Source organism: Pan troglodytes, chromosome 11 (assembly GCF_028858775.2).
Source record: "Pan troglodytes isolate AG18354 chromosome 11, NHGRI_mPanTro3-v2.0_pri, whole genome shotgun sequence".
NCBI lineage: Eukaryota > Metazoa > Chordata > Mammalia > Primates > Hominidae > Pan > Pan troglodytes.
In genome coordinates, this window is record NC_072409.2 from 24,134,273 (window position 1) to 24,146,595 (window position 12,323).

Consider the following 12,323-nt stretch of genomic DNA (forward strand, 5'->3'; position numbering starts at 1 on the left):
AAGGGGTGATGAAAATAATACGAAATTAGATCATGGTGACGTTGCACACCATTCTGAATGTACTATCACCAGTGGCAAACTTTATGTTATGTGTAATTAACCACAATCATAATACAAACAAATTGCTCATGTTAACCTCAGTGTACCTCCTCCCTGTGTGTTAGGAGTTGAATCGTGTCCCCCCAAAAGGTATGTCCTAACCCCCTGCACCAGTGAATGTGACCTCATTTGGAGATAAGGCCTTTGCAGATGAAAGTAACTTAAGGTGGGGTCATGAGTGTGGGCTCTAATCCAATATGACTGGGGTCCTCATAAAGAGAAGATGGAGCAGAGAGACACATCAGAACACGTGTCACCACAGGGACACAGACCGAAGTGCTGCAGCTGCAAGCCAAGGAATGACTGGGGCTACCAGGAGCGGGAAGAGGCAAGGAAAGATCCTCCCCTTGAGGCTTTGGAGGGAGTGTGGCCCTGCCAACACTTTGCCTGTGTGAACTTCTGGCCTCCAGAACTGCGAGAGAGACGGTTCTGTGTTGTTTGCAGCCACCGAGTTTGTGGTATTTGTTACAGCGTAAGGAGGACACCCTCTGAGCATCTCCTCCCACTCCTTGTCCCAGCCCAGCCAGAAACTGCCCCCCTGAGCTTTGAGAAGCAGCACGGGACCACAGGCATGTCATTCCATTGCCTCAGTTTTAAATATTTATTTAAAATCCAGAGGGGAAAAGGAGAAACGGAACCCATTGGGGTTTTAATACATTGACATGTGGACAGAGACGTAAACGAAGACAGCAGGAAAACCCAAGAATGAGACAGAGGCCAGCGGATTCTGGCGGCAGGAGGGATCCGAGCGCTGAGATGAGGCCCCAGCTGCTACAAACATGCACTTCCACGCAGAGCGTCCAGGCTGGGGCGGCAGGGCGAGGATACAGAAGTGTCGGGAGGGGGGACGGGCCAAAGTGAGGTATTAAATAATAAAAATCAAATCCAATTCCCAAAGAGACACAACTTTAGGAGAGAAATACACAATAGAGACTTTCACATACATTTTCCCCTTCTATAAAAATAATTCCATGGTTAAAATAACCTCAAAATCCAATTCAAGCGCCAACTTGTTCGCTGATGTAGCACAATTCAGAGGACGCTGAATGTCACTATGGTGTCGAACTCCGAGATTCCCATTATTATTCTGTCTCCTTGACCCAAATTTACACTTGGAGCTAATGACAATGGGTTTCTACAGAATTTAATGACAATGAAAAAGCAGGAACGATGATTGCATCTTGCAAGGACAGGCTCCTGGAACTGAGGACCTCGGAAGAGGCGATGCGGCTTCCTGAGATGGTTCCATGTTGATGCTTCACCTCTAAGGCTAGCCCTGACCCAACGCCGCTTTTGTGATTGGTTTCTTCAAGGTCAAGTTTTCACCCAAGACCTCTCCAGGGCACGCCTTCCAAGGCCAGCCTCACCTCCCTCCAGGACCGTGAAGGGCCAAGCCAACATGCTTCGCACCCAGGCCTCCCTGCTGCCTTAAAAGGACAGACATTTCAAAGTCCATAAGTTATACGGTAAATCTCTCTACTTCTGGTTTCCGGTAGGGTTTTGTTTTTGTTTTTGTTTTTGTTTTGCTTTTTTTTTTTTTCCTTTTTTCTTTTCTTTTTTCCTCCTTAGCAGATTACCTGATGAGCACAAGGGCGATGCTAGGAAAATTCAAAAATTCCCCAAACTTTGTCATTTGGAGGAGAGAGAAAGATGCGGATGATGCCCCACATCCAAAAGTTTCTTCAAAGTCTGTGGCAAAATAATGGTAGCACCTTCAGAATCTTAAATAGGGTTGTTTTTTTTTTTTTCCTTAAAAAAATCACATACACTATGAGAGACAATTGCGAGCACCAGCGATTTCACAGTGGGAGGTAGCAAACGTGGGCACCCCCAGCCCGAGGATCTCGCCGCTTCCCACGCCTGGCTGCTCCTTCCCATCCTCTCACCTCTTTCCCGGGTGAAAAAAAAATAGTAACGCACCTTCTTTTTGTTTGTTTAAATAATATATATATATACTTCTGTCTTTCCTTTTCTCCTTTTTTCATGTCTCCTTTCTAATATTGCACATCAATAGCTCCCTAGCAGGGACCAGCTGACGAGACGCCCCCTTCCCTCAAGTTGGCTTGAATGTGGGGCTCTTTGGGCAGGAAGCTGGGGAGGGAACGGGGTGGCCGCAGAGCTGAGAGGCCATGGGGCTCAGGCAGGTTGCAGGTCCAGCTTACTCTGGCTGGCTCTTTGGTTGGTCTTTGGGGCTAAGCTGGGATCCATTGTTCCCAAGGACACCCTATCCCCTCCTACCCCCACCCACTTCTACTGGGCAGACAACAGCTGGGGTCTGCCCAAGGACCCTTGGGCAGGGGAGCTGCCTCTCCTGGAGCCATCTGCCCCTCAGTACCCTCCCCTTGCCTCTTCCTCTTCCCTCCTCCATGAGGCCTAGAGTGGCCAAGAGGTCAGAGGTCAGAGGAAGCACGCAGGTCCAACTTCCAGGCGGTACTGCTTCCCTGATGAGGCAGGAGGGAGATTGTCCACACTGATGATGGGCAGCTGTTGGGGGTCTTGGGTCCGGAAGGTGAAGAGTGTCTGATGCCAGCGGCCATCTTGGACCTGAAGGCAGAAGGAAAAGTGCACACGTACATCCATCGTGATTCTTATCATACATCATGAGCATTTTCCCTTCCATCTTTCCTCACAATTTTTAATGGCTATACTGTATTTCATTGTAGCAATGACCTATATGGCACATTTAGATTGCTTCCACTCTTTTTATTCTTGTAAGTAATGCTGTCATGAACATCACTGTAACTAAACCTTTGTGTGCATTCTTAATTATTTCCCTAGAACTAATTCTAGAAGGATTGTTCTAGATTGCTAGACCAAAAAACAAGTACATCTCATATATATATATATATATATATTTTTTTTTTTTTTAATTTATTTTTTCAATAAGTTTTTGGGGAACAGGTGGGGTTTGGTTACATGAATAAGTTCTTTAGTGTACACGGTACCCAATGTGTAGTCTTTTACCCCTCACCCCTCTCCCACCCTTTTCCCCAAGTCCTCAAATTCCGTTGTACTATTCTTATGCCTTTGTGTCTTCATAGCTTAGCTCCCCCCAAAATAAGTACATTTCTAAGGTTTTGGATATATATTAGAGCTGCTATCCAGAAAGCCTCTACCAATTTATTTTCTTCCAACAGCTTCATGCGAGATTGTTGGTTTCCCCACATCCTCGTGAACACTGTGTAGTATTATTAGTTTTGTTTAGTCTTATAAAACTGATTTTTGCCTTTTCTCAACTTTCTGTCTTCCCCTACCCTGACAACCCACCCTGTTCAGGGCATTTGAAAATGACCAAAAAATATAATGAGAAGAAATTAGCCTGACTAGGGTGGGAGCAGGAAGAACTATATCTTCTTTGAAAGAGCCTTGCAAGTAAGTACAACATCTACTAGCCCCAAGAATTTTTACCAGCCCAGACCTCCCCTCAGAGCTTCCCAGAGAGGAAAGTGAGTAAAAAACGATTTTAGAAAACTGTTATATTACACAAAGATGAAATCATATCTATCACATTAATATAGTATAGTATTAAAATGTTAGATATAATCTTATAATAGAAACACATTTTTCCAAACAAGTGTTTTTCCAGTTGTCCCCACATGAAGGGCCTAGGAGGGGCTCTGAGAGTTACCTTGCAGCCATCCATGGACACCTCGGGCCGGAACTGACCCCCAGCTTCAAAAATCTGTCCATTCCAGGCCCGGAAGCGTACGGCCTGCTTGGCTGGGGTCTGCCCAGTGCCCTCCTGCCACACGGTCATGTTAAGGCAGTGGATGGTGATGTGCTGGGTCACCTCGGAACTTAGCAGGTGCAGGAAATTCATCTGGACCCGGCTGATGGCAAACTCGACCTATAGAGAGGCAACGGCAGTGAGCGGCTCAGGCTGCCCCCCACACCCCCCACACCCCCCACACCGAGGGTTCCCTGCCTCTCTATGGAGGGAACAGGGATAGGCCCCTTCCTGGCAAGCATTTCCTGATATGCTCCCAGACATGTGCCCACTTGATAGACGGGGAAACTGAGGTCTGCGTGAGCTGGTCTTACAGGTTCTTGGCTGCGTAAGTGGGAAGGGCCTGCCTGACTCCAGAGCCAGAGCTTCAAAGATCTTGGTGCCATCTGATCCACTCCCTTACTGTATGGGGGGTCTTTGGGCTGAGCTAGGATCCAGGGGCTCAGCGAGGGAGAGGGTTTTGCCCAAGACTAAGAGGCTCATGGAATGCAGAGGAAATGAGAGGTGTTTTCGAGACCCTTCCTAAGTCCCAAGATCCCTGTGAGGTGCGATGGGGTGCTGCCGGAAATGGCAGACCTGAGAGCAAACAACAGGGCAGGATTTGTGGCTTCAGCGCTTTCCCACACAGAGCCAGGGCCTCTCCCTGCCATTGTTTCTGATGGAGAAGGTGACCCAGTTGGGCATTCATGCCGCCAACCCAGGCGCCAAATCCAGCCTCACCCCTCTGCTAGGCAGGTTTGCTGCGTGATCCCAAAACCTTTGAGTCACCAGGGAAGAGAGCCTGTGGAGGTCACCAAGTCCCTGCTGGACTGTGAGCTCTGGCCGCAGGGGAGTTTCGAGTCTGACTTCCCTGTCCTGGCTCAGGGCCTGGCACATGATAGGGACCCAACAAAGACCTGGCGACTGGCTGGCTGCCTCTCCTAGAGATTCTCAAACTGCCAGTCTGACCCAGTCAGCACAAGGCATCTCCCAGGGTATGTGGCTGATGAAATGGGAGGGTTCCTTTCCCCCGCAGTTGGAGCAGCTTCTCACTGTGGCATAAATTGCCCCCAAATTCGGAAGGCTTAGTGGAACTACAGACCCACAATCCACTGAGGATCCCTGGGCGAGGGAGCTGTCAGGTCTCATGCTGCCACCTGCCTTGGTTTGTTGCTGAGTGGCCCTGTACCACCTAAAATGCTCAACCCAGAAACAGGCACGTGGTACGCAGGCATTGAACATGAGTTAAGTATTTGCATACATAATTCACGCAACATGCTTCAGATGAGCATCACGCTAGTTTTCTCTTTTATTTCATGCTGATGATTCATAGTTCCACAAGCCAGGCCAGCTTGGCCAACTGCTCTGCTTTAGATATTAGGCAGAAGATTCTATTTGAAGAAAGAATCATCAGCATCATATGACTCGAAAGGGTTTGTGGTTACAAATTAGTCCTACTCACTCCCAATTTATAGATAAGGAAACTGAGTCTCGGAAGGAGGCGATAATTTTCCCAAGGGCATGCAGTAAGACAGGCACAGCTCAGAACAGAACCTGGGTTGGTTGTGGCCCAGGGCAGGCTGGGGATAGAGGCAGACAGCCTGGGGGGCAGTGTGGGAGCTGATGGGTACCTTGGAGGCCGTGATGGGCTTGAGACACGTCTGTCCACCATGAGTGAAGTTGCAGGAGACCTCGATGGTGTCAGAGGAGCAGCCAAGGTTTGGATCCACCCAGTAGGTACCTGCAGGCAGCGTGGGATGGAGGTGATGTATGTATCTGGGGGATGAGCCCATACCTTGGTTCTGCAGATGGACCCTGCATCTTGTGACCTGCCGAGCCCCAGGTGAGCATGAAGTCAGGGTGGGTGAGCAGAAAAGGGATTCCTCCAACCAAGATGGAAGGAAACCTTCTGGGCAGAGCTCACAATGGGCAGAGCCCCCAGAGGAGGGGTCACATGGCTAAGTACTTGCCTATGTTGCTACTGGGATGTATCCATTTTACAGAGAAGATAACTGACATTGAGAGAGGCTGGGCCACTTGCACAAGGGATTGGGGGATCACCTAGTTGAATGGATTCTTCGAGGCCTAGGGCTCCTCCTAGGGCCTGCCGGGGGAGGGTAGGAGTCAGGTCTCCCACCCCATCAGCCAGCACTGCTGCTTACATCTAGCTTCCCCACTGGGCTTCTCAGGAAGCCAAAACCTTTGCAGCTCAAGAGTGGAACAACCGGCCATCTAGTCCCAGCCACTTGTGCAGAGGAGGCAAGGGCAGCTCGGGATGGGGCCGTGGCTTGCCCCAGCTCACAGACCAAGTCTGAGGCAGGACTGACATTGGAACTCAGGTCTGTCTGGCTCTGCAGCTTGTCCTTCACAGCACCACATCAGCTCACAGATGAGAGAGCAGAGTCCTCATGCTCAGAAAGGGGGAAAATCCTGGCTCATCCGGGAGCCTGTGACAGGATGGGCCCCGGGGGTGGGGACTCTTACAGCCTCAGGAGCTTTTTCTGCCAGAGCTCTTGTCTCTTTGCACTGAAATGGTCATCCCCAGCATGCGGATCTTGGTATATTGTGAGGCTCTGTGACTGCTGAGTGAATAAATGACTGCCAGTGTATCTGTCTTGCTGAGGACAAAAACTCAGCCAAAATGCGGCGGAAATCAAATACTCCACCTGCCCCAGCTCCCCACCGCCAGGCGCACCCACCCCCAGCAGGAAGCCTTCTCACCATCCACCATCTTCTGCTCACAGTCCATGAGGTCCCTGCAGACCCGGGCGGGGTTCTCTTTGGTGCCCAGGGGCGTCTTAATGCTCTGGATGAGGTTGCTGAGGTAGTGTAAGGTTTTAAAGATCTCTCCTCCCTGGTCCAGCACCAGCCGGTCCGGATAGCTGTAACTCTGTCACAAGGAGAGGGTGGTCATTGGGATCTTAGGGTCCTGGTCCAGCCTGGGGTTCAAGCCTCCACAGCCCCTGGTTCTCACAACCTGGGAGGTATCTCGGTTCCACGGTCATGGCTAGAGCACAGGTTGGGTTTCTCTTTATTTTGCAGATAAGAAAACGGGCCAGGGACAAAGTGCAGGAGGAGAGGCTATCACAATGGCTCAGAGGCTTGAAAAGAGCTCAGGGTCAGACCATGTTCTCTGATATGGGACAGGCAGAGCCCCGTGAATGAGGTAGGCGAGGGTGCGTGGGACACTCGGCAGCGGCCCCCAATCTCTATCTGCAAAGAGCCTGTGGAGGAAGGGGAGGTGCTGGGGGGAGCTGACTTGGGGGTCACACAGCCCCCACTGGGCTCCCCTAGGGTGGGAGCCAGGGTCTCTGTGAGGCACCAGGAGACGGGACTGGGGCCAGCAGGCACAAGTGCTGGGAGGAGGAGTTCAGCTGAGAGGAGCAGATCTCCACTAGGGGGCAGGAGGGGACCACAGATGCTAAACAGCCGGCCATTCAGGGTTACCCTGGCCAGAATTCTCCCTTAAGCCTCAGCTTCCAGAGCTACAAATCAGAGCTAAATAAACCCTCCTTCCACTGGGGGTGGCGGAGGTCACGTGTGTGTGTGCATGTGTGTGCACGCATGTGTGAACGTGTGTCAGAGACCAGCAGCCGCTCACCCAATCCATTTCTTCTGCCTGGACAGACTACATCTTCAGCCTTATTTGTGCTCTAGCCAACGGGATGGAAGTGGAGTGATGCTAGCCCCATAGAGGCCTGGCCCAGAGACCCTCCTGCACAATTCTCTACACTCTCTTTCCCCGGTGGTGCCTCCCCCTGGTGTGGAGTGACCTTGGGAGCCACGTGTGGGAGAGGAAGAAGGCAGAGCCCCTGGCAGGTAGCCAAGGTCTCTCCTCAACAAGCCAAATTAACTTTTACGTGCACGAGAAATAAGCCTCTATTCTACCGCCAATGCAGAGTGGGTAGGAGGTGCTTGATAAACGGAGCCACTTTCCTTCATCATGTTAAGGATGTTGCAGGTCAGCGCTCTCCTGTGTGGCATCACTGGCTTCTAGGAATGGAAGGAAACGCTTCCCTTCTCCAGCCGCACTGGATCCTGAGTGTTCCCCTCTCTTTCCACTGACCTCCCCGGACAGATGGTAAGGGGCTCATCCATGCTGTCCTCCACCCTAGACTGTGAGCCCTCTGAAAGTCAAGGCTGTGACTGGCCATCCATCTGTCTCAGCATCCAGCACAGGGAACAAACAGAAATGTTCATAGGAGGTTTGAGCTGGGGGCAGTAAGTTCCCTGTCATGTGAAGGAGGCAAGGCTGCAAAGGAGGCTCCTGACCGAGGCTGGACTAGAGGACATGGGACTCCCTTCTCAGCCTGGAGTCTTACAGCTGAGTTGACTACAGGCCAGGTTCTCAGCACAGCCCCACGAGCTAACCATGAGCTTCTTACTGCTGAAGAAACGTGGGGATGAGCCCTGGGAAGCTGTTGCGGGCTCTGGGCCCAGGCAAGCTTCTCCCCCTGACTCCAGCCAGCAAGAGCTTGGAGACTCTGAGAGGCCTCCGGAGAAAGCTCAAGGGTTCAGGGCCTGTTTCTGGCCTTGCTCTGCCTGCACTGGCCATGGGACCTTGGACTCACTGCCCATTCTGAGCCTCAGTACAAACCCCCATTTGTGGATGCGAGATGCCACCAAGACCAGGACTCTGAAATGCTCCATGCAGGCCACATGGAAGGCACTGACCACATGTGGGCCATTATCTATTTGCGTTTCTCCCAGGAAGGGATCCCACATGGGGAGAGCCCCTGGAGATACCTCTGGCCTGAGTGCTCCACTGGTGTCCATCCACGTCTGGAAAGCTGCCCCAAGATCATCTTGTTGCTGGGCAAGGAAAAGACAGGGTATGTATCGTGGTCCCCCAGTGTTCTCCACACCCATCAAGTGGGAGCCCCAGGGCCACATTCCCTGGCAGGATCTTGGCCAAGTCATATGCCCTCTGCAGAACTCTCGGTCCTTCCTCTCTTTGCAGACAGTCAAAGCTGACCCTGCCATTCCCTTTCCCCAGGTACTAATAGCTCCCCATTGCCCTCAGGATTAAGTTCAGACTCCTCAACATGGTTATAAGACCCAGTTTGAACACTGTGGTCTTGAGCCATGTCTCTTTCCTCTCCCTCATATGTGCTGTGGCACCAGCCGCACTATAGTACTTCTAAGTTCCTAAACGCCATGATCCATCTGGCCATGGGGCCTTTGCACATGCTGTTCTCATTGCCTGGAGGACCTCTCCCTCCCTTCAATGCACCATCTGGCTATCTCCTATACCAGTGCTTCTCAGGGAGAGGCGACAATGCCCCCCAGGGGATATTTGGCAATATCTGGAGACAGTTTGGTTGTCCAAGCCGGGGGAGGGGGTACTACTTGTATCTCATGGTTAGAGGCCAGGAATTCTGCTAAACATCCTCCAGGACAGTCACTCACAGCAAAGAATTATGCAAATGTCAGTTGCACTGTGTCTCAGAAAACCTGCCCTAGACTCATCTTATAGATGTCAGTTGTGATTGGAAGCCTCTCCCGAAGCTTCTGACTCCAGGCTAAGATGAGGGAGGCCCCCTTTCTCTATGCCCCCAGTCCCCGTGTTTCTCCTTTGGCTCGCACTTTAATGGTCTAATATAACTTTGCACCCCCAACCCTACCACTGGGCTTGGCAGAGACAGAGCTGTGGTCTTGCCATGAAAACAGCAAAAGCTGAGGCCTGGGGTCCAGAACCGGGGACTCTGGGGCTACTCCTCAGGGTCAAATTCCAGACCTGCCACTTACTAACTGCATAATCTGGGGAAAGCTGCTTAACTCTTTCTCAGTTCTTTCGTCTTGAAAATGGACCTGATAATAAAACTTCCTCACAAGAACTGCTGAAAGGAACACATGAGTGAATACATGAAAAGCACCTGTAGCCCGGGCATGGTGGCTCACGCCTGTAATCCTAGCACTTTGGGAGGCCGAGGCGGGTGTATGGCTTGAGGTCAGGAGTTCAAAACCAGCCTGGCCAACATGGTGAAAACCCGTCTCTACTAAAAATACAAAAATTAGCTGTGCGTGGTGGTTCGCGCCTATAATCCCAGCTATTCAGGAGGCTGAGGCAGGAGAATTGCTTGAACCTGGGAGGAGGAGGTTGCAGTGAGATGAGATCGTGCCACTGCACTCCAGCCTGGGAGACAGAGCAAGACTGCGTCTCAAAAAAAAAAAGAAAAAAAAAAAAAAAAAAAAAGAAAAGCACTTGTAATGGTGTCTGGCATTGAGCAAGCACTCAATTAGCATTAGTAGTGATTATTCAAAAAAATGCAGAATCCTCTAATTTTCTGTTTTTCCTGGATCTTTTCACTTTCCTTTCCCTGCCTTTCTTACTGATGAGAAGGACAAGGGAAGGCTGCAGAGGAGAGGCCAGGGCTGTCACTCTGTCTTTGAGGATGGTGCAGAGGGAGTGGCAGTGAGAGCAGGCATGAGGAGAGCAGAGGTTCTGAATGACGCATGGCTCAAGGGCTCCTGGCCCATTCAGTCTTTCCTTGCGGCTGTGCCCTGGGATGCTGTTGGGGCCTGATGGTAATAGTCGTGTAGCCACCGTGCAATAGTAAAATGTGGATGGACTCGTCACAGGGCTTGGGAGGAGTCATGCTCTCGGATAGGGCCACAGTGGCCAATAGGGAAGAATGCAGGGGCCCCAATCTGCCCCCTGGCCCGACTCTCTTTGTTTTTTTTTGTTTTTGTTTTTTTTGTTTCTTTTTGAGACAGAGTCTTGGTCTGTTTCCCAGGCTGGAGTGCAGTGGCTCAATCTTGGCTCACTGCAGCCTCCTCCTCCCGGGTTCAACCTCTCCTGTAGCTGGGATTACAGGTGCCACCCACCACACCCAACTACTTACGTATTTTTAGTAGAGACAGGGTTTCACCATGTTGGTCAGGTTGGTCTCGAACTCCTGACCTCAGGTGATCTGCTCGCCTCGAACTTCCAAAGTGCTGGGATTACAGGCATGAGCCACTGCGCCCGGCCCCAACTCTCTTTGGATTCAGAATCTGAGATGTACAGACCCTTGCAATCAGCCCACGTGTATGGAGTACACAGATAGGGCCACGAACCCGGTGGCTGGAGCATCTTCCCGGATTCAGTCAGGGACACATCAAAAACTTAGGTTTCCTGCCTCCTGGCCCAGGGCTCTTTCTGTTGCTTCCGGGTCCAAGTCTCCAGTATGAAGTGACAAAAGGACATGGGCGTCCCTAGACTCAGCTTAGGGCTCTAGCCACCAGGGCCAGAGAGGGCCAGCAGCCTCTTCCGCCAAACCCCTCAGGCCTTACCCCAAGTAGGCAAAAGAGAATGTTTCCAACTTACCAATTGGATAGGACCCCCTGGAGGACCCTGCAAAAGAAGACAGCGGGTCAGTCAAATGACAGGGACAGTGTGCTGGAATCTGGGAGGGTGTCAGGAGACCGGGGAGGCCATCAAAGCATGCAGGACCTGCCAAGCTGGCTTCTGCTTTCCCGGAGGCTTGGTGGGCCCCACTGGACTGGTTTATGCTTTTCTGGAGGCCTGGCCCCTAGGTGTTACCCCACGTAGGCAAAAGTGAATGTTCGGGGGATGCCCTATACTCTCCTAGGAGTCTGTGGGCTACAAGAACCCCTGTGGGGTTCAGGGTCAAGGCTTAGTCTGCCGGTGAAGCCTTGAGTCTCCTTCAAAGGAACCCCCCAGGAGTCCAAGATGCACCCAGCACTCAGTTACCTACCGGGGGGCCGGGCCGCCCTCTGGGGCCGGGAGGACCCTGGGGGAACAAGAGAAGAAGAGTGAGCCCTGGTCCACAGGGTCTTCATCTCTCCCCAACCCAGTCCCTCCTCAAGCAGACCTGGGACCCAGGGACAATGGTTCCTCTGGCACAGACGGGATGACGGAGGTCCGGAGGGAGAGAATGTACCACCGGGAGGAGAATGCAGGGTGCCCGCCCCACGCCCCGCCCCACAGCCCTCATGCCCAGCCCACTCACCCTCGGACCTTGCAATCCCTGGAGGGAGACAGAAGCAGGGGAGAGAGTTAGGGAACCTGGCTGAGCCATGGCCCAACTCTGGGAGCCCACCCCTCCCCCGCCCCTGCAGCGCTGCGTCCCTCAGCCCCAGCCCATCCACTTACCCAGTCCCCACGGCTGCCTTTGTCACCCTTCGGACCCTGCAACAAACCACGGCCCAGTGAGACAGGGCCCAGAGGGGAAGCCCCATTTCCAGATGGGGAAACTGAGGCTCAGACTGGCACTGAGTCACAGAGACAATCTGGAGCCAGGAAGGCAAGGGGACCCCGGAGTCTTCCTGTCGAATCCCCACACATACCGGGAGTCCCGAAGGTCCCAGGATTCCCAGGGGCCCGACGATGCCTTCCTTTCCCTAAAGGAGACAGAAAGGCTCATGTGTCCTTGTTCTAGGGCCTGGGGAACAGACACGGGGAGCGGGGTGGAGGGCAGCCCGAGCGTCGCAAGGGAGTGGAAGGGAGACCATCTGAAGCAGGCCCAGGCCATGCATCTCCTGAGCCCCTCCTTTGTGCCTAGGGGTGGGCTTC

At 52.3% G+C, this 12,323-nt stretch overlaps 1 protein-coding gene across 6 annotated transcripts in view; it reads right to left on the reverse strand.

The window, feature by feature from the left end:
* Window positions 1–676: 676 nt before the first annotated feature.
* COL27A1 (collagen type XXVII alpha 1 chain) overlaps window positions 677–12,323 on the reverse strand; it is a 158,596-nt gene continuing 146,949 nt past the window's right edge. For 5 of the 6 annotated variants that reach the window (XM_016961506.4, XM_016961507.4, XM_054659009.2 and 2 more), the window contains 10 exons: window positions 12,098–12,151; window positions 11,904–11,939; window positions 11,761–11,778; window positions 11,506–11,541; window positions 11,115–11,141; window positions 8,552–8,617; window positions 6,527–6,695; window positions 5,437–5,546; window positions 3,728–3,946; window positions 677–2,643 (listed from right to left, as the gene is read on the reverse strand). In XM_016961506.4, coding sequence (XP_016816995.3) covers window positions 2,497–2,643; window positions 3,728–3,946; window positions 5,437–5,546; window positions 6,527–6,695; window positions 8,552–8,617; window positions 11,115–11,141; window positions 11,506–11,541; window positions 11,761–11,778; window positions 11,904–11,939; window positions 12,098–12,151 — 882 coding nt within the window. In that variant the 3' untranslated portion in view covers window positions 677–2,496. The remainder of the gene's footprint in view (window positions 2,644–3,727; window positions 3,947–5,436; window positions 5,547–6,526; window positions 6,696–8,551; window positions 8,618–11,114; window positions 11,142–11,505; window positions 11,542–11,760; window positions 11,779–11,903; window positions 11,940–12,097; window positions 12,152–12,323) is intronic. The other variant, XM_016961509.4, reaches the window with a different exon arrangement.